This window comes from Dermacentor variabilis, chromosome 1 (assembly GCF_050947875.1).
Source record: "Dermacentor variabilis isolate Ectoservices chromosome 1, ASM5094787v1, whole genome shotgun sequence".
In the NCBI taxonomy this organism is placed as follows: Eukaryota; Metazoa; Arthropoda; class Arachnida; order Ixodida; family Ixodidae; genus Dermacentor; species Dermacentor variabilis.
In genome coordinates, this window is record NC_134568.1 from 149,362,329 (window position 1) to 149,384,962 (window position 22,634).

At 48.4% G+C, this 22,634-nt stretch overlaps 1 protein-coding gene across 1 annotated transcript in view; it reads left to right on the forward strand.

The window, feature by feature from the left end:
- The window catches only part of LOC142587767 (fatty acid CoA ligase Acsl3-like), a 130,250-nt gene that overhangs the window by 66,223 nt on the left and 41,393 nt on the right, over nucleotides 1–22,634 (forward strand). Inside the window, exons 11-12 of the mRNA XM_075699049.1 lie at nucleotides 13,726–13,800; nucleotides 16,238–16,426. Coding sequence (XP_075555164.1) covers nucleotides 13,726–13,800; nucleotides 16,238–16,426 — 264 coding nt within the window. The remainder of the gene's footprint in view (nucleotides 1–13,725; nucleotides 13,801–16,237; nucleotides 16,427–22,634) is intronic.

Here is a 22,634-nt window from a genome sequence, read left to right on the forward strand (position 1 = left end):
GCGCCGACGCCTTCTCCATGCCTTATTACCATCCTGATCCACGTTTGTCTTTGCAGTAGACATATACAGGGTGTTTTAGCGAATACTGCTACAAATTTCTAAAAATAGAGCGCTCCTGGGGCCTGCAGCACGAGAAAGTTTTTCACTTATTCGCTAGGAAGGTGAAACTGGGCGCTTAAGGAGCGCATGATATCACGTGCACAAGAAACGTCAGCTGTTGACGCCTTCTGACGTCTCCCAGTCTGCGCCACGCAAGCCGAATCATCTTTCTTCTGTCTACATGGTTATTGCGGCTCGTGGCGGGCTATTGATTTCAATTAATTCTGTAATTTTACGTCTCTAAACCACGATTTCAATATAGGGCACGCCGTATTGGGAAATTACGGAATAATTATGACCACCAGGGGATCTTTAGCGTGCCCACAATGAATTACCCCTATAGACCGTTGACTATTAGATCGGTAATATACAGATTAGCAATGTAGGCGATTGTACTGAAACTGGAAGATTGGGAAGAACATAACGGTGTATTGGGAGAACTTCAGAATGCCTTCAGAATCGGTAGGCATTTGGATGATAACTTATTCGTTTTGCTCAGTGCATGGAAATATTCAGAGAATAAAGCAGACCATTATATCTGGTTTTTTTAGACAATACCGGAGCGTATGACAACGTAGACCGCAACATCTTGCGGGATATTCTCGAAGGAGAATGCTTAGGCAACGACTGTATACAGCTTTTGAGGGAGATTTACCTTGAAAATACCATTTCAGTTGAATGGGAACGAATGAGAAGCGAGGAGACAGTTGATATCGACAAGAGGCTGACACAGGGGTGCCCTTTATCCCGGCTGCTGTTTATGACGCACATGGTAAGAATGGAAAGGGCGGTAGAGGGAATCAATATTGGGTTTAATCCCTTAACAGGCGGGCACAATAGTGGAGCAGCAGCTTCCAGGTTTGTTTTACGCGGACGACATTACGTTGCTTGCTGACAAGCGAAATGACATGCAACGTCTGGGACTTTAATTGAATTTAGGACTTAAATTTATCGTTAAAACACCAGGTTTTAAGGTTTTCAATGCAAACAGTGAACAGACAGTGTTAATAAAGGGCCAGGAAAAAGCTCGAGTAAAAGTATACAAATACCTTGGTATATGGATAAACGAAGGCAATAGATGTATGAAAACGAAGGAAAAAACAATAATAGCAAAGGGAACGAAAAAATGCGGCCATAATAAAACAGGGCACTACGGGGTTACAATAGGCACGAGGTGCTCCGGGGTATGTGGAGAGGTGTAATGGTTCCAGGACTTACATTTGGAAGTGCGGTTCTTTGCTTGAAGTCAGGAGTACAATCAGGACTCAATGGCAGCCAATTGTCAGTGGAACACCTCACATTGGACACTCACAGGGAGACTACAAATAAAGCTGTGCAGGATGATATGGACTGGGCAAGCTTTGAAGTAAGGTAAACTCGGAGTAAAATTTATTTTGAAGAACGATTGAAGAACGTGAGAGTAAATCGGTTGCGAGAGTGTTCGGGTTGCCTTGGAACGCGGTCAGATCAGGATGTCTCAGAACGCGTACTTATAAAGCGAGGTACTCCAAGGAAGAAGCATGTGCTTGCTGCGGTAAAGCTAGGGAAACTATGGAGCATGTTTTATTAGAATGTGAAGATATCTGCCCAGCTGTCCCTTTAGGCTCCTCTAGCCTCCTTGAAGCTCTTGGGTTCAGGGATAGCAAGGGGAAAGTAAACATGTCCGCAATATAGATTAGTAAGGGGCGATTGGAGGTTCGGTGGCAGAAAAATAGGGACAGCACAAACAACTGAGACGTACAAAAACAAAGTTCCCAGTAGTGGTTCAGAAAGTTTAACACTGGGAATTCTTTATGTGTGTGTGTTTTACAGCGCAGCCCTTAGGTGCCCGTTCCTGCGGCGCGCGTCGGCGTCGGTGTAACTGAGCGAACGAACGCAGCAAAGGATGAAAGAGCGAACGCGGAGCACAGCGTGGGATGAAAGCTGGCGATAGCGAAGACAGCGCGCGGAGGGAAGCGGAGGAAGATGGTGGCGCGGAACCATGCGGCGGAAAGCGGAGGAGGAGGGTATGGCGAAGATGTAAAAAGGAAAGCGTGGTGCCGCGCAAGACTGGCTTTGCGGCTTTGATGGCTACTAGATGGCGCCATAGTAGCGCGCGTCTTCGGGGAGGTCTGTTTGCTGCAGCTGCTGTGAATCGCACCCACGCTTCACCCACGCGCTGCCTCTGGCGATCTCCCGATTAGTGAGGCAGTCGCGTCACACTTTGCAACGTTTACAACGTGCCGCACGAGGCAAATTGTCCACGCCAGCAGCCAATATGTCGCGAAATAAAAAACATGCATAGAGCTGCGCTCAAATTTCGCATTAGCGAGTATCAAAATCGTCGGTGAATTTATCTTCTTTCTTTTTTTTCATAGGGGACGTGTACAAGCCGTCCACATATTATGAGGGCTTGGTAAACGACGGGAGTAAATGCAGAAAATCATCTGTAACTGGTCATTGTTCAAAGATCTGCTTCACTGAAGGGCTTCAAGTAAGCCGCATTAGATTGAACAACCTGGAATGGGGGGGGGGGGGGGGGGGGTTCGGTTCTTTTCGCAAGCTCTCATTAAAGGAAGAAGTCCGAAGTCACACATTATGCACGCGGCACGTTATGCCACGCCTTTGCTCATTAGCTACGGATTTGTGAAACCGTAATGAAACCGAATATAGAACGATGTACATGACCAATTTGAACCCCGCGTTGGCTCAGTGGCTATGATGGTCCGCCGCTTCACATGAGGTCGTGAGTTAAACCCGGTTATTGCAGTCATTATTTTTATAACGACAAACTGTGTCTTTACACGTAATAAACGTTAAAAAACCCTTGATCAAGATTATTCCGTATCTCATTGCCCCCTGTTCAGATTTAAGATCAGTCAACGAAAGATAACAATATTTTACGCCGAGCAATACAAGTCAAGCCATTGTTTCCCGTCGTGTCTGTGCTTATTTAGTCTTCTCACCGCCTAGGAAATACATAGCATGATTAGGTACGTAATACGGGTGTGGCTATGTCGCTTACCATGTCGCACCGAGGCTTAAGTGTTCAACCAGCTTGAACGGAAGGTTTTCGCCTTTCCATTTGCTTTTCAATAAAGTGCATACTAAACCATTACAATAGTAGCTGTATGTATTGGCAGTTACAGAATAAACTGTTGAATTGGTGTGCCCAATTTCACCTGACCTTATGGCCTGAGTCTAGGCTACGTAAAATCCCAATAAATGGTTAATCAGTCAGCTAGGACGGTAGCGGAAAGAAACAAGCTCAACGCCCTCATACGCAAGGCGTACAAATGTGCGTTGGGACTTGCGCCCGGAGTCAGCACCACCAAGCTCTTACAACTAGGCTTACACAATATGCTCGAGGAACTCATGGAGGCGCAACAAGTGTCCCAACTCGAGCGCCTATCCAAGACCCGCCCGGGTAGACACGTGCTCGAAAAGCTCGGCATCACGTACCACACGCAGCACGGCATCAAAGTAGAAATCACTAGAACCTTACGTGAGGGGGGGGGGGGAGGGGCAATTATACGTACCCCCATTGCCTCGCAACATGCACCCCCAACACCACACGGGGAGACGAAAAGCCAGGGCACAACGCATGAACCAAAGTTACTCCAACAACAAGGAGGCGGTCTTTACCGACGCAGCCCGTTATCGAGACAGGAAGCGTTTCGTGGCTGCACTTACTAGCCACCGAAGCAACCACCTCACGAGCGTTACCGTGAACATGGCAAATGTCGAAGCTCCAGAGGAAGCGGCCATAGCACTGATTCTCACACAAACCAAAGCGACATACGTGATCTGCGATTCGCAAACGGCAATTCGCAATTTTGCAAATGGGCGCATCTCGCAAGAGGCGTATCACATACTCCAGCGACATCCCATACACCAAAGAGAGGCCGACTTCGATAAACGAAGGCATTTGCTGTGGATCCCGGCACACACTGCATTGAGTACTCCCAACGAAGCGGCTCACCACGTTGCTCGAGGCCTCACGCACCGAGCATCATCGGAGGAAGAGCCCCCGCGGGGTACTGCAAACGTCTGGTCGTGGGAGGATCGTATGACCAGGTTCCACAACATCACGACACACTACCAAGTTGCAAAGACGCGTATACCCATTCCCTCATGCTAGGTTAGACAGGATGCAAAGAGTACACTTTCGACAATTACAAACAGATTCTTACAGAAACCCCAGACTCATGCACGCCATGTATCCAGATATGTACACTACAAACAGATGCACATCGTGTGGCGAGGTTGCCACACTTAATCACATGTTATGGGACTGTAAGCACTTAAACAAACAAGTCAGGCAGTGCCGTCCCCTCCGTCTCTTACACCGCCAGCCTCCGCACGCGCTGGAAGACCACACTGCTCAGCTCGAACCTGACAGCACAACTCTGGGCCGTCCAGCGAGCCGAGGAAGCCGCTTCGAGACAAGGTCTCGGAACCACGTCCGCGGCGGGTGCCTAGACCCGCTAAAAAGACGCCGAACTCAAATCTTATTGATTTGAAAATAAAGTTTACGCTCTCTCAGCTAAGACACGCCATTTATCGCTCTGTGCTTAATTTTTTTTCCAGTAGTCCAAGAGACACTTCTGTTAACGTCAGAAACAGTAAGGATGCAAAACAGCCTATTGAAGCTAGCCAAAAATTTCAGATATACAACCGAGACGATTTTCTTTCTCAGCGCCATTATGCTTTGCTTTGTTTGTGCAAAGTTATCTGTCACATCTTGGCGTTGCTTTCACCCGTCGCTACGCGCACCTCACCGGCCAATCGAACAGCCCGGATTGGGAACACTGCCAGATGTCTAAAACACTGGAGCACATACTGTGCGATTGCCCAGCATATATGCTGGAGCGAAGGACGTTAGAAAGTTTCCTAGCCAGCGTTGGCAGGCGACCACTGTCGGAGGAAGCTATCCTCGGCCCATGGCCTGACACTGCAAATTCAATGCGTGCAACTAAAGTGTTGAAGTTTCTGCAGGACACCAAGCTCGACGAGCGGCTCTAGCAAGGCAACTGTCTCATATACATAAGCACTCACCACTTCTCTTATCATCATCATCCGTCCCAGTACTTTCAGTCCCCTTCCCTCTTCCCCAGTGCAGAGTAGCAGACTAGAGCGCACTAAGTCATGTCGACCTCTCTGTCTTTCCTGTCAATAAATTATATTCTATCTGACACATCATTTTTGTTGGCTGCGAGATACCTATCCGCAATAGTGAATAATTTCTAAACACACTAAACAGCACCACACATACGCAAGCGTTTCGTGGAGATTCGCAGTAGATCTATGTATTTTTGGCATTTTTCACCTTTTATAAATACACGTGCAAGTCCGCCAAACGAGACAAGAGCTCCTTGCGTTTTCGGAAACCCTATGCAAAAGAATAAATTCAATGATCAACGAGCCAAATGTGACGGCAAATTTACTTTTTGAGTATATAAAACGCATTTCGTACTCTTAACGTAAAAAGTAAGCGGTCGTTGGCACGCTTGTTGGGCGTTATATCTGTGTGACTTTTACAATCTGTGCTGCTGCCCTTCGATTTCGTGTTCCATCTGCTGGAAATGGAGGCAGCATAAAAATTTGTAACGTTCAAGTGTTGCACTCCCAGAACTGCATTGCTTTTCTGCCAGTCATCTGTAATAGAAGCCACGACGCCATAGGAGCCTCTAAATAAATAAAGAGCTAACTTGTCTGCATTCTTTATTGTTTTGGGCGCTCCAGTATCTCCATCTGAAATCTGCGTCCGTTTCGTTTCTTCTACTTCATCCATGTCAACTCTGGTCTATCATTCTCGCTCAGCAACAACCACTGACCATTTCCATGACGTGTAAAAACGAAGGCGACAACAATATTTCGTACTACTGCTATTATTATTATTATTATTATTATTATTATTATTATTATTATTATTATTGCACATTTTATTGATTGATTGATTGAAGAACAACAATAAGAATTCACCGATGATGAGGATACTTCCTAATGCGAAATTTCAGTGCAGCTATGTACGTGTTTTCATTTCTCGATGTACTGGCTGCGCGGACAATCTGTCGCGTGCGGCATGTTGCAAACAGAGCTAAGTGCGGCGCGTCTGCTTCGCTAATCGGAAGATCGCGAGAGGAATCGCGTAGTGATGCGTGCGCGCAATTCACAGCAGCCGCCGCAGACAACCTCCACTAACGCAGCGCTTTGTTTGCATACAGACGATGTACGCTACTCTGGGGCCATCTCGTAGGTGTCGTCGCCGTAAAGCCCCTCGTGCGCGGCCCTACGGTTTTTCTTTCTGACGCTTTCGCCTTACCCTCCTCCTCCGCTTTCCTTCTCGCGCTACCCCCCCCCCCCCCCCCCGCTGCGCTCCGCGTTCGCTCTCATCTTTCGCTGTGCTCGTTCGCTCGGTTACGAGCATGGAGGACGGCGAAATAAAAACTAGAAGGAAGCGTCACGTGATTCCGCTAGCCTCGGTAAGCGAACCTCCTCCGAAGCCGCCCTTTCCGCTTTCCGAGTCCTCGTGCGTGGTGCCTTTTGGGTAAGATTAGGTCCACATTTTTGCCGGACCATTTGTGATTGTTTGGTACTTGGTAACGATTAATGGCGCCTGTCGTCAAAGGCACGTAGGCACGTGGGAAGTACAACGCGTGGGTTTCTGCTACCGCGGGCGTCGTTCTTCGCTTCAAATGCGTTGCCTTGAAACGTGGAGAAAGACTGGGGAGCCAGACCCATGACCACATAATTTTCAAAGCATCACTTGCGCTTACCACCACATTTGGTCAGCGTTGTCACCTCGAAATCCATCCAGAGTATGTCCGAGCGTGGTCTATTGTTTCGTCAAATCAGCTGTTGCGTGCCTGAAACTCCAGTGCGGTGCTAATTTTTGTTCCGCTGTCTTATCTTGTCTCAACCTATATAAGTTGAGACAATATGTTTCACGAGGTATTTATTTGTCGCGTGTTTGCTTAGTCAATGGTTTTGCTGTGTGTCTTTCGTTGGGAAATAAATAAATAGCATTATCCCGCACTCTGAACGCCGAAGTCATCACCTTTCCTTGAGATTTATGATCACTATGTTGTAAGATTGTGTGTTGCGACGTCGTTACGCTGTTGAGACGCGCCTAGTGATTTCTCAGCGGTCTGTGGAGAGGCAGAAGGCATTCAGCAGAACGACTGCGTCCACTGGGACCGTCTGCCATAACAATGGGCCGGCACGGCCTTAAATATGGTCAGGATCCCCTGTCTGCCAGTACATCGTTGGGCAGTTGGGGACAAGATGGGACGAGATTTTATCACACAGGAAAGTAGACGATGCGGACTTTGGACCCTCGCTTGATCGCCTGCACATGTTTCAGTGGCGAAAGACATCATTGTTTCCCAAAAGATGCTCCCAAGCGCAGCGAATCGCCGTCAGATGGGCGGCTTAGTTGCCTTGACACTTTCGCAGGGCGAAAGGTTTCCTTGTTTCCCTGAAACCGTCCCGAAACGCGACCAGTCGTCCTTCAGGTGGCCCTCGCGGGTCGTTGGGCGCAATGCCGGTTAATTGCCCGGCGCCTTCGTTTGGTACAGCCTTCGCACCTGTCTGCTGCTTGCTTATGCGGCGAGCCGCGTGGTGGTTCAGTGCGTTACCTGACTGACATAACAGAGACTCGACCGTTTCATGTACTTGACTTCCTTCATTCAACGTCAGCGTGCGTTTGCCAAGCCTACTATGTGCGGCTATTCCAAAAACCCCCCAGCATACGCAACCAAAGCAAGCCGACTAAATCTACCGCTTGCCTATCACGTGACGGCCTATGTTCCATCATCCCATTCCTCTAAATTTTTTCCGACTAAGTTTCCCGATTGTCACGTGACGCTTCCTCCTAGTTTTTTTTTTCCTTCCTCCAAGTTACGATGTAGGAAACCGACGCTCACCGCAGGAACAGGCGCCTAAAGGCCCAACCACTGGCATGCGTCGGTATGCTTCGGCACCCGCCGACCAGCAAACGCGTCGCTTGGAGTAAGAGGGCACGCAACCACTGGACGCACACTCTGACGCGCGCCGACGCTCGCGCCTCGGCTGCTGCGCACTGCTGCTGGACTATTTTGTCTGCAACCGTCCAAGTCCGGTATAAAACAGCCTGTTGTAAACTGAGCTAGAAACAATAAGTTAGTGATCTGTATCCTCTTTTAGATATGGAAAACACGTTTGGTTTATGAATGTACGCCTGCCGCAACAGTTCTTTTTTACCTCTGAAGTAACACTAGTGCACAAAATATCGACATCAGCGCTCGCGCGTCGTCTGTCTACACGATAGCTTTCAAAACGCCTGCACGACCATGCCGTATCGTATCAAGAGCTTTTGTACAATTTCATTTTTGATAGATCATTGCGTAGCCAACTATGTAAGAATTAGGCGTGCGAAGTATCATGAAAAATCTGTATCAGAAATATTGTCACGTTGTAGTGACGGTGAAGAATGATGCAGAGCTCCAAACTGGGAGTTACAAATTTAACTCTTTATTGGGCGAACTTGTGCCGAGCAAAACAAGTAACACTCAATCGCAACGAAAGCGGCGAGCAAAGTCGGCGATCGTCGAAAATTTTATATGCGGGTTGTGGGGTCTTACTGTCTCACAGGAGTACCGACCACCGCGGGTTCGAGCTTATCGAGCCACAGGGCCACGTCAGCCGTCAGCCTCTGGCGCCGCTGCGCGCGAGCTCAGGCCACAAGGGGCTACCGAGTGACGCACACAAGAACACAGTATTGCCCTAAGTTGACGGAAACTGTTTGTCTCCAACGGCACCCAACACTGCACGAACGCCCGGTCCCGGGACGGCGGGGAACCAAAGGGGTCCCGCACCAAGGGCGGAAAATGCAGTTAGGGGCGCCTGTAGCACGTCGCTGCGAGAGCACAGGCTCCAAGCTGGGACACGCCGCTAGAAAAAGTCCCGGCAGCTATGCTACTTGCTCTCGCGATAACCGATGGGCCAACTCGCGAGAGCTCGGGCAATCTCCTTCGGCTTGGGCCTCTGATAAGTGCGGCTCGGCGTGGTACGACCTCGCGCGAGCACTAGGCACCCGTTTTTCGGCTTAGCGTCGGGATAGGAACAACACGAGGTACGCGCTCACCGCACGGGCAAAGGCACCGTGCGTGAGCTCAGTCCTAGTCAGAAAGGTGTCGGCGGACGGGAGGAAGCATGTACGTACCGGGCGCCGTCCCAAGGAGCAAGAGAGCCGCTACCGTCACGACAGTAGCCACCAGGGGCCGCTTCGTGACGTAACTAGCTTCGCCCTCACCGCGAACCACCGCGAGTGAAGCGCCACCCCTGACAACTGGTTCGGAGCGAGAACGATGTGTCTTAAGGATTGCAGACAGGGGTGAAATGCGCCCGCGCAATGGTGCGTCGAATTCCCCAAATCCCCACAGGGTCAAGCGCATCGGCTTTCCTATATCAGTCGTCGAATGTTCCAGCGTATTCGCCGGCGCCCGCGCGCCTTCCAGAAACTACTGCACAATTCGTGTCGCGTCCGCAGTCAAATTATACAAGGTTTGTCGACAACAGACAACGAATAGAACCATCGAAAACATACGGGAAACTTCCGATACGTGCAGGCGCGTTCTGCACCGAGCGGTCACGTTCAGCCTTCGTTAGGCGGTGAAATACGGCGACCGGATGCAGAAAGAGTATTTATTTATTTATTTATTTATTTATTTATTTATTTATTTATTCATTTATTTGTTTCCTTAAGGTGCCCAAGGACAGGTTTACGCCTTAATACTGGGCCCAGCGGGCCAGCGTAGACGTCAGTGCGCATGCGCGGTACAACATGTGCAGTGGCGTTTACGCTGACCCGCTGAGCTATAACTCTCTAATGGGGGCGAGCTTCACCACTGGAAAAGCTGGCGCTTACGTCGGCGTGGCGTGGAATGAGGGATTACGTGGACACAACGGTCGCGTCGGCTGCTTCGGAAACGCCCAAGCAAGCTGAAAAAAGTTTAATGTCCCACTTGCGCTGTGGTGATGATTAAGTGGGGATGTTTCCCCGCTTCGGTTGTCTACATGACAACACTTGAAAGCAATATATTAGAAAGTGGCTGCCTTTGAAGACGTCCAACATGGTAGGCTATACTGCTCGGTGCCGCAGTGCCGGACGTATACGCAACGGAGCCCGGTGTCAGCCTTCACACGCACCCGCGATACAAGAAGCTGCGTGAAGCTTGGATCGCGAAACTGAGGGCCGGCAAGCAGCTATTGGCTACAACTCGGGTGTGCAGCAAGCGTTTCCATGAGGAAGATTTCTGCTACGGCATTGGGGCTGCGAAGTTCAGTGAGTAGCAGAAAGTGCTCACTGAGACACTCGCCCGCATGCACTGGCCGGCTAATGTCATGAAGTTTTGATCTATAAACTCGCTGATGCTAGATACTGGCAAGTTCACTACTAGGGAAAGGGAACGGTAAGAAGCACACTAAAGAAAGGCATGGCATATGCTTGTGTTTGTGTTAGCACCAAAGAGTAAACGTATACTGGATTAAGAAAAAGAAGTAGCGGCAAATTGATCGCTGAGACGACCGCTAAACATACAGTGCGAAGCAACTTGAGAAATAATGATATTGAAATGTCCAAGAATTTAGAAGACACGAAAAAAAAATTGAATCGTCGCGTCGGAACATCACAAGTCGCCGTAGAAGTTCCAACCGTATTGCAAAACCCATGCAGTATCCAGTGACATGCCGGATTATGGGTCCAGTGTCACGCGCTGGATGCTGTGGCGCTGGGAAGGCGCGGCATACTGGGAGGTGCTGGGCACTGGTGCGAAAAGCAGCTCTAGAGCGTAAAATACGTGGTGCCTGACCACCGTATATATTTTTCTGAATACAAAAAGCAACAGAAAGCGTTTTAGTGCAATAAAAAAATTAGTAAAAGTAAGTTGCACCAGGGTGCGATCGTCGGGCCTACAGACCCAAAGCACGGTACTTTACCACAACGCTATGCCAGCACAGAAAACTGCGTGGATAATTTGCCATGTTAACGTCGAGGCACAGGTTTAGTTTTATAGAGAGACGTCTCGCGCACATATGGTAAATGCGCTATCGCCCTGCAACTAAAACTTGCGCCTGTTTCAGAAAGAAAAAGTTGTCCGTATGCAGTAGTGTGTTTGGAAGTTCCACAACACTGATTTTTGTTTGTGACTGGCATTTTAACTTCGAAAAAAGCCCTAATGAAACGCCGACCCGGGACTCTGTATGGGCTGTTGGTGCCGATTCTGATAGCCGTTTCTTGTTATTCGCGCCAGGGATATGTAACCTTTTCTTAGTTTAATGATGAGTTTCAATCGACTCCTCTGTCTAGTCACATACCTTCGTCAGTGAAGCGCAGTCTAGTGCTGGTAGCCATTGGCGACAGCACATATACCTATGTTTATAACGCTTCACATCAGCGCTCCTCGCTTCTTGTGCTGACACTGCAGACACGAAAAGAATGGTTTAGTTAAAGACACCGATGCGAAAGCTGAAATATAGAGTGTTTTATCCTTGTTAGACTTGTTGATTCCCGAGCCCAGACGGACTCGGCGGACGGTCGGACTCGGCGGTTACGCTAGCTCTAAGCTTCGGTGGAAGGGACCGATCTCGGCGCAGGTACCTGGCGAATGCTAAAATGTATTTGAGCCTCAGAAACTTTTATCTATTATTTTTTAGTACACTATGAAAAGTGGAAGCGCCCGAATCGCATCAGCTTTGTTATCGGTGCGATAATATCAATCAGCGGTATGCTTCGAACTCGGAGCCCGTTCGAACGCGTCTGAACGACTTCTGGTTTTCGGGTCGGCTCCACAACACTGTGGCAACGACGACAGCTCGCAGTCATCGGTTACGCACAAAATACTAAAAAACAAGGCGTCATCTGCGTTTGCGTGGTTTCGTTCAATAATGTAGCTATCCGCCCAGTCAAAAGTGAAAATGCAAAAAAAAAAACGAAAGTGATCTTCAGTGTCAAATATCCATGCATGAACAGGGCAGCTCACGCACCTTTATTCCAAGCTGCGACACGAAATAGAGTTTTATGACCCCAAGATATAGCATTATTTAGGACAAGAGACTATTATCAAGTGATGAAATTGTATAAAGTATTTAATATTCAGCAGCGCCTATCCTCCTTGCGTAGTGGAACCAGTGCGGCGCAAACGCAACCATCGCAGTTTCCAGTACGAGCCAGCGAACTGCAGCGAGAACCAGCGCGTGTACAGCACAAACCAGTGCGCCCCAGCGTCATGGTAGTGAAACCAGCGTTTCGTCCAGTGGGACTGAGCTCTCATCCAGCGTTAATACTGATGTCCCCAGTGAGTCCAAGCGAGCGCCAGCGTAGCCAGTGCGACCCAGTGCCAAAAAACGCGCTGGTTTCACACTGGAAGGCACTGGAAGACGCTGGTTTTTCCAATAGGCATAGCTATACTGAAAATATTTTTGAACAGCTCTGATAGCGTCCACGCAACAATGGTTGCTTCTATACTGTCAAATACTCATATGCTACGGCCTAAAGCTCACGGCATGGTGCGAAAGCGTGGTCACAGCAAAAGCGAAACATTGCGAGCGGACATGCATGGAGACCCACAGTCAGCCGCTGCGAACCCGTGAGATCGCTGCATTGAGGCTTCATTCTGTTATGCTCCCTTTTGTTATACAGACAGTCCACCGTAAGAGCATATTTCACATAGTTTGCTCTCAGCCGATTGTCTACCTTTCACGCAAGAAACCGGTTCGGGGGGACTACATCGCGGCGACCGTGCGCAGTGGGCCTATTCGGTAAAGATATAGCGTCTGTAAGCTAGTCTGGGCTCTCTTTGTCCAAGATTATTGTTTTGACAGTAGAAACTTCGGTCGTTTCTAAAGTACTTACAGAAATGTCAGAAAGAGGGCTCCCGCGTGTTGTTTTTCTTGAGAGCCGCCAGCGAAACCTACGAGGAGCTCTTTGCCTTATCTCTCATACGACGCAAGCGAGGCGCTTCCGACAGATGGCGACTCCGTAAGACCTCGCCGCCAGTAACTCTCTAGTGATATCAGCGAGCGAGCGAGCGACGCGCTCCGCAAAAGCGCTGACCGCCCCAGCGTACTACACATGCGCATTGTCTTCTACCCTGGCCTGCTGGGGCCGTTTACATATAGTCTGGACACCGTCAAATTTGTCATCGTTTTGCCATGGAGTTTTGCCGTCAAGTTCAACAGGTGTCGCCTGCTGGCTCCGAATTGATACTGCTCCTTTTCATGCTTCCTCAGAGGTCTGCCTACTTTATCACCGGGATTGGCTGGTCATGAACGGTGCGTTATAAGGAAACAATCGTGCAAGAAGAATTTTACATTATACCAGCCCTACTCTGTGTACTGCCTGAGCCATATGAAAGCGTTAAGTGTGAGCACAGCGGACTGTACGCAATGCTTAGCGAATACATCCTAGTATATCTTTGCTAGCAAAATGCAAAATAGGCGAAGTAGTAGGTTGGCGAATTACCCTACGGCCAAGTGCATTTTGGTGCAGTAGTTCGTGATGGCTGAATCTTCGAATAACAAGGTCATCGGGGCACTGATAAAACAATGTTGCTCTGTCATTTCATTTCGAAGACTGGTATAAGAATCAAATATTTTGTTTTCCAGAATGGGACCTCACTGTTGGCGTGGCTGGCCCTCCATTGAATGGGGTACAAATAAAATTGGTTGACTGGGATGAAGGTAAGCACACTGGTTATGGCAACAAAGACGTTTTCTGTAGCGCGTGTTGTTCAATCGCAGAGGGTGACCATAGCACGGATGTAATTTTACTTTATTCAAAACCACCATACTTCAAGCCACCACTCTGTCATGCTGATGAGTATCTGATGAACAAAATATCGCATGACGAATTGAAAATTACTGCTATATGCATGCATTACGAAACAAGTACCTCTGATAAAGTTATATTCCCTCTGCGACACAATTTAAAGGTAACTGAGAGAGTAGGTGCAACTTAAACATTAAAAAAACTGTATACGTCGGTTTTGTGACACTAATGCCGGCACTAAATGTAAAAAAAGTAAGTAGAGCTATGCCCCTTTGCTCGCATAGAGCAAACAGCTGCACATAGGGCAAATGACCTAATTTACTGCACGGAAACAGCAGCACTCGTTCGCTCAATGGCTTCTAAGGTTATGGCATAGCAGGCACTTTGCTTCTATATTGGCGATGCAAACTTAGAGGCCATGTTGTGCACTCGTACAAGACGTTTATTGTCGGTATTAATGCGTTAGCATTCTTAAGGTACTTCATATACTTTTCCGAGGGCTATCTATCTATCTATCTATCTATCTATCTATCTATCTATCTATCTATCTATCTATCTATCTATCTATCTATCTATCTATCTATCTATCTATGCAAGCTTGCACCTAACCATTTTCCCGCCAACCTGGGTCACTGTGTATTCCATGATCGAATGGTTACAGCATCGGGCTGGTGTGCTGAGGGAACAGAGTTCGAAACCAACCGCGAAGCAACTTGAGCCATGTTTTATGTGGCAATGTATACATGCGTACCGCTCTTCAACGAACTTTTTTCACGCCGACATGGGTCACTGTAGATGCGGGACTGTGTACGTACCACTCTTCAAAGAAACTGACGCTGACTTGGAGCGCTTCGTATGCGCCAATCGGTCTGTGCTGTTCTTCAATGAACCGATTTGATGCACTATGTATGTGCCAGTAGGTGTGTGCCACTCTACAATCACAAAGACCACTTAAATTTCTCCTATGCCGGACGGAATCGAACCCACGTCACATGGGTTCATCAAGGACTGTAACCCGAAACATTAGCAGGCAGCGCCACAAATACACTGGGCATGTGCTGCTCTTCAATGACCCTCTCGCCAACCTAGGTGAAGCGAGGGAGCAATTCTCAGCGTTCGCACCTACCGACGTGCCACGCTTCTCGCCTCTGAGGTCACGACGAACGTACTTCTCGGCAGCGCCGCTAGATGACGCAGCGTGTTTAGAAAGAAGCGCGAGAAAGGAGCCCGGTTGCGGCACGGTACGTTTCTCAGCATTCGCACGTACCGGCTCGCCATGCATGCAGGCTTCGCAGCGGCGCAGCTAGATGGTCGTCAACCGTTCAGCGGAGTCCCGCAGCAGTGCACGCCTCACACATAACTCGTTTCGATGGTAGCAGTAGGTTGTGTCACTGTATTGAGTCGATTCTAAATGCATTACCGTCGGCAGTCATCGTGAGGTAGGTGCTGCTGAATTAAAATTAATATGTTCATTTTTTTTAGCTAACCGAGAATACTTCAGTGGCTGCTCTTATACGTTTCAGTCGTGTGACCTCGAAAGGCTTTATGTTACAAGGCTTGTCGTTGAGTCCTTTGTGTCATTGAATGTGCAGTGCTGAACGATTGAAACGCGAAACTCGGACTGCATGACGGCCGGCGCTTTTTTCGCTACCGATGAGCGCTGAGCGGCCGTATTCAGTCACAATTCAACACAAATGATCTCGCCTTTCATGTGATGCAAAAATTCATCAGCCCGGTGTCCCAGCGCCAACCGCCGCCAAAAGTGCCGGCAACCAGGCGCTCCGAGTATCACATTACAATTGCTGAGCACTACGCAACATGTACAGCAATGCCATTATGGCCGCTTGTCATGTACTCAGGAATTTTTGTGGGAAGACAGTAAATGAAATCAAGGTGCTCGATTTTTTGTTAGTTACAACCACATCAATCGAGGGAGTGCTTAGAAGAAATTTACGTCTACTTTTTACTGAGATGTAGAAAAAAGAATTCTTCGGCGGATGAATGCCAATTGGAGCAACTTATACATCGAAGGCAGTGAAATTGTACAAGGTAATTCTCGCACCCTTCGGAAGTCATGGAAGTCTGAGGAACGAACACCGACCACGAAAGATTTAGGAAAGTTAACGTTTCGGCTCCTACACGGGAGAATTGTTCACAATGAGGCTAACGAGTGACGAAAACGTCGCTGAAGGACGTCGGATAACGTGATCGCGATGCTTAGCGTATACAGGTGGCAAATTACCATCGTTTCAGTTGGTAGTGTCCGCCATAATTTGAACCTGAAACGACTCAAAATAAAGATGCATGGCTCGGGTCTTTTGCAATATCACGTTCACCTTTCGGGCTCAGGCGGCTACTACGTGAGCGACCGGCCCTACCCTCGAGGCGAAGTGGTCGTCGGAGGCCCCACTGTGGCGGCCGGCTACTACAAGAAGCCAGAACTGACTGCGGAAAGCTTCAAGGAAGATGGCCAGATGCGCTGGTTCTACACCGGTGACATTGGAGAGTTCTTGCCCAAAGGCATTCTACAAATTATCGGTGCGTGCGCGCGAGTTTTGTTGAGCTACAACGAGGTTCCCGCCACTCGCCTTTCTTTCGCAGCCTTCTAAAGAGTAAGGGCCGCATTCGAAAAGCTTTTCGTTCGTAAGTGCTGTCTGCGTTTAGGCAGCCACCTTTATTAATAATATGTCTAGCATAAGATTAACGGGCAACATATCTTACGATTAGCGTAAGAGAAGATGCTAGACAATCGTGATGTTGGGAATACTATTAACCGAGCGATTGACCAATGGCAGACAATATTTAGAAGCATTGAGTGCTTGGCCCCAATTGGCTACGTCGGTGTGCCTCAATGTGTCCCCTACGACATGGTATTCAGTCCGAAAGGAGGCATTTAATAAGTTGAAAGTAGTATGCGATGCCAAATGAAGGCGCATCCGGGCACGTGGTAGATGGTAGAAAACTAGCAAAGGTTGCCTTCTTTTTCAGTGTACATGGTGTACTTCTGATATGCCTACTGTGTTTTGGGACAAAATTCACCAAGATTTTATTTCGCAAGTGCCTTTGTGCCTTTGGCTGAAATGTTCTCTTACGAACAGTTCTAGCGTAGTGTGTATGTCAATAATGGTCTCGGAGGTCATATTCGCAAAAAGTTCTTACACTAAAGTAGTTGGTATGAGAAAATGCGAGCCAGTCGCAATCGCGTACATATTAGCGAAGGCGATCGGACACCAGAAAACAGGATTTAGGAACGAAAAGCTTTGCGAGTTTGGCCCCTGACACAAAGCTTTTCATTCGTAAGTGCCGTTCACAATTAGCTGGCTGAATTCAATAATGACATGTACGACAACACCATTGACTGGCATCTACTCTTACAAACAGTTCTAGTGCAAACCCGCCGTGGTTGTTTAGTAGCTATGGTGTTGGGCTGCTAAGCACAAGGTCGCCGGATCGAATCCTGGCCATGGCGGCCACATTTCGAAGGCGGCGAAGTGCGAAAACTCCCGCGTACTTAGATTTAGATGCAGGTTAAAGAACCCCAGGTGGTAGAAATTTCCGGAGTCCCCCACTGAGGCGTGCCTCACAATCAGATCGTGGTTTGGCACGTAAAACCCCATAATTTTTAAGTTACAGTGTAAGAAAGTTTTTGTGAATATGAGCCCCGGGGCCAAATTCACCACGCTTCTTCTTCGTAAGTGCTATTAGCCATTGGCTGGTGGCTTTCGCTAATAATATGTCCAGCATTAGCCGGAGTTTGCTCTTACGAACTGTTCTATAGAGTAAGAGCTGTTTAGGAATACATACCCAAGGTTTGAATTCACAAAGCTTTTAGTAAGTATGTGCTCTTTTCTATTGACTGGTCGCCATCGCTTATAAAGTTTTCTTCATCACGTTTGGCTGCAATTCGCTCTTACAAATAATTCGAACGTAATACCTTTTTTGGTGGATACGGACCCTGGGGCATAATTCACGATGTCTTTTTTTTTTCTTTCGTAAGTGCTCTTCACCATTGGCTGATCGCCTTCGGTCACATTATGTCCACCGTCAGGAATGGCTATAACATCTGCTTTGATGAAGAGTTTTTGCTTAAGGAGTTGTGGAGGCGGTTGAAAAGAGGAAGCCGCCGTGGCCACGTTTTTCGGATACGGTCAGCCATGGTACCGATAGTCCCGGCGAGTGGCAGGTAGACGCGACCGCTCCGCACGGGCATGCTAGCGTGTTCTGCCCGCGTGTATGCGTGCACGCGGCGCTCTTTTTTTTTTTTTTGGCAGCGCTGGGGCCTATTATCGCGCTGCTACAAAAGACTCCACCCCACTCCACACCCTCTCCCCCCGCTCCCCACTAGCGCGTAGCGCGATTGAAAAATATGTGCAAAGAAGCGCGACAAGAAAAAGAGAGTCTATGTACATGTGCGGTAGTTCATAGTGTCCGTTAGGCAGTCCAGGCTGAGTTCGTGTTGAGGCAGAGGAAATCCACAAATTTCTCTCGTGGACGAGGCTGAGAATGGTGCTGATATAGGTCATTCTGCGCCATCAGTGCGCGTTTCTTCGGGCAGGTTGTAGATGCCTATGCCGCAGACGGCATACGTAACTAAGGAGAGCGCAGATTCACGACGCGATCTCATCGGTGGCAGCGGGTGGTACGATTGTGAGCGTCTCGCGTGCACGCGGCCGCGGGGCGACCAAGCCTACTGGCGTTAAGGACAGGAGTCGTCATGTGAGCCGAGTGCGTCTTTTTCTGCGCGCCTCGTGTGATGCATCTTGGCCAGAACAGGCGAGGCGTACTGGCGGAAGCCTGACGTGTACCGAAGGCAAATGACGTGGAGGTAAGTGGCGCTGAAGACGTGGAGGGTGGCGTGATCGGACAACACGCGACGGTAGCGGTAGTGCAGAAAGTCGAAAGTCGATGGACGGTGACGCCGTTGCAGCTGTTTCATGCTTCGCGGATTCTGGTGCTGGTTGGACGTGATGAAAACGTAGAGGAGGCTGATCTGGGAGACCATTCTGATTGGTGCTGTGGGATGGTGTTGTTAGCCCATCCGTCATGTCCATATTGTGTGAGGTCAGGGCTGTCGTCTGAACTGGATGACTAGTCGATGAAAGAATTCAATTCAATTCAATTCAATTCACTTTATTTAAACACCACAATGTTTAGGACCTCGAATAAAAAGCCTCTTTATGGCTTGACAAGGTCCGCAGCCCTTTTTAACAAGCATTGACAGAGCATAGGGTGAGGTGAGCCGAGGTGGGTAAGGTGGGTGAGAAGGTGGTCAACAGCCTGAAAGGTCTGCTGTGGTTGGAGCTGGCGGTGACACCAATGCCAAGAGAGATTCACCCGGCCTCAGCGATGTCACAGGAGGAAACTCCGGCATTGTGAAGCTGGTAGCTGCAGGATGTGGGCGAGGTGCTACCAGAGGGATACCGCAGGGAGCTATCACCGCGGCCCGCAGGCTTCGTAGATGCCCGGGCCTGGTGGAAGTCGGAGCTCCGAGAGGAGGCCGTCTGGCAGCTCGCGGCTTGCATGAAGGTAGCGCAAGCACTGGTGACTGATGTGAATATAAAAGTGACTTTTCAGTTGGAGGAACCAGATTGCCGGGTTTCTCCTGTAGAACATCTGCAGGCCGGGTATCCGCGGGAGTGACGGCAGCTTGTGAAACTCACCCTCTCCTGCTTGCTGAAAATACTTCGAGGACGAAGAAATAAGGGCGGCTTTAATACGCGCTTTGATTACTAATCTTATAACCAATTACGTTGTTTCCTAAAGAAGTCGCAGTTCCGCCCGAAAGGGGAAGCATCGCTTGCGATAGAAAATTCGTAGACAGCTGTACAAAGTAAGGATAGTAGTTTTATCGGCCTTGTAAACTTGTAACTATTAGCTTACTAATTGAATCAACAAGCATAGTGTCACGCGCGCACAAGTAAACATGAATACATCTCACTCGATGACCGCGCACACTCACTGTCAAAACGGTGAGGAAGCGCGGGAGCAGCAGCGAGCGAATTGACCCTCGTGCTGCCTCTCGCTTTAACGCGAACTAATCGGTGAGAAGACAGCGCACACGAACCTATCATCGCTCGGCACACTCTGTCCCCATCGCAGATCGCCTTCAAGATAGGGCCCGCGCGGCCGCGCCATGCGCAGCCGCCGCCGGAGTAAAACGCCCCCCTTCCCTCCCTGCGGTGTCTTGTGTACGACAGAAGACGGCGCGCTTCCTTCCAGATTGAGATTGAGCCACCTTCGTCGGCTCACCCTGGCACACTTTCACTCGCACATACAGCATACGGCGCGCGGCGACAATGTTATCGTCCTTGGACTTTATACGGAACATCACAGCGACGCTGACGGCGACAGAAATGCGCCTGGAGTGTCCATATAATTGCTATCGCAAGAAAATAAGATCACTTGCACAATGGCAGCAATGCGACGCCGAATAAGGATGCACTGTCACATTCGCTGAATTGTGCTATAGCACTCTTCTTGTCACTTGAGTATATCCTTCCGCAGCAACGACGGTGGTATGATACGCATGACCCCCGTGGTACACGCCACATACTCTGGCCTGTGCTTGGCAAGGCAAATATAATTCGATAAGGGATAATAAGTGCACTTTGGGAATTTTTCACGCTGTATTATGGTGATCCTTCGCGCAGTCGCAATGATCCTCCTTAAACGTGCCTTGGCCCTCATCAAAGAGTGTCTTGAGCACAAGAAACCTGCACGAGCAAAAGCATCTGTGTAGCAAGCTCTGACACTAATTAAACTATGATTTGTCAGAATATGGTTATTTAAGCAGATTTTCCGCTAGACACAGCCACTATTAGCCTTGTTAAGCAGCAAAAAAATTCTTTGAATGAATAACGAATTTTTAATGCGTTAACAACTTTCCTATTATAGTGGCTCAAAGCACAGCCGATAGTACCAAGACCGGAAATAGTTAAGAGTGCGGCAGAAAAGGGCACGGACAAGGACAGTGAAGAGCGGCGCCTGTGCTGTATCCTGTCATGTCCGTGCCTTTTTCACGCACCTTTAATTTATTCCCGTGTTTGTGAAGAAACTTGCGGAACAGCATTTGTTAAGTAATATGATCGTTGGTTCTGGGCTGAAGAGGTCCACAGGAGTGTCTTGCGAGCATAAACCCGCATAAAACGAGCGTTATTCGAAATAACAGTAGTACCGACGTCTCCGTGATACCAGATCAACTCAGATGGATCAGGTAGCTGGAGAATGGTGTTCTGCAGAGAAACCTACTCGTGTAGTCGGAAAGATCAACGAATGCGACGAAGGTGTCGCATACTGCTCCACATATCGTCATGAGCTTGCTTCTAGTGCTGCATAGTGAAACCTGAAAGATCCTTAGAAGAGCAGTTTCATACCACTGTCCTGGACTGGCACTCTCTAAGGCACGGAATTTCGGACTGTTGTACTTGTATTTCAGTTGTGCATTATATGACAAACGATTGTATTTTGTCCTAGCTGTAATGATATATATATATATATATATATATATATATATATATATATATATATATATATATATATATATATACAGCTCAGGCACCGCTCTCCGGACAGGCCACCATTGGATCGGCGCCACATTCTATCGGCGCCATATGTTAGCGCCGATAGAATGTAATTACTGTACATTGATGGTGACCATATGGATGTATGTAATGACATGATGGAAAGTAGCGCAAAAAGTAAGGAAAAAGAAGGGCGAAAGGAAGATTGTTTTGCAGCGCGCTATAGCACATTTATAACGTTCTAGCACGCTAGCACGTTGTCGAGTGAGGCGAGTCTAGCAGTGCAATTGGAGGAATTAGAGAGCATAAATGGGATATAATAGGGCTCATTGAAGTGAGGAGGCCAAAAGAAGCATATACAGTGCTAAAAAGCGGACACGTCCTGTGCTACCGGGGCTTAGCGGAGAGACGAGAACTAGGAGTCGGATTCCTGATTAATAAGAATATAGCTGGTAACATACAAGAATTCTATAGCATTAACGAGACGGTGTCAGGTCTTGTTGTGAAACTTACTAAGAGGTACAAAATGAAGGTTGTACAGGTCTACGCCCCTACATCCAGTCATGATGACCAGGAAGTCGAAAGCTTCTATGAAGACGTGGAATCGGGGATGGGTAGAGTGAAAACGAAATACACTATACTGATGGGCGACTTCAATGCCAAGGTACGTAAGAAGCAGGCTGGAGACAAGGCAGTGGGGGAATACGGCATAGGCACTAAAAATAGCAGCGGAGAGTTATTAGTAGAGTTTGCGGAACAGAATAATATGCGGATAATGAATACCTTCTTCTGCAAGCGGGATAGCCGAAAGTCGACGTGGAGGAGCCCGAACGGCGAGGCTAGAAATGAAATAGACCTCATACTCTACGCTAACCCTGGCATCATACAAGATGTGGACGTGCTCAGCAAGGTGCGCTGCAGTGACCATAGGATGGTAAGAACTCGAATTAGCCTAGACCTGAGGAGGGAACGGAAGAAACTGGTACATAAGAAGCCGATCAATGAGATAGCGGTAAGGGTGAAAATAGAGTAATTGCAGACCAAGCTACAGAACAGGTATTCGACTTTAACTCAGGAAGAGGACCTTAGTGTTGAAGCAATGAACGACAATCTTGTGGACATCATTAAGGAGTGTGCAATAGAAGTCGGTGGTAACTCCGTTAGACAGGATACCAGTAAGCTATCGCAGGAGACGAAAGATCTGATCAAGAAACGCCAATGTATGA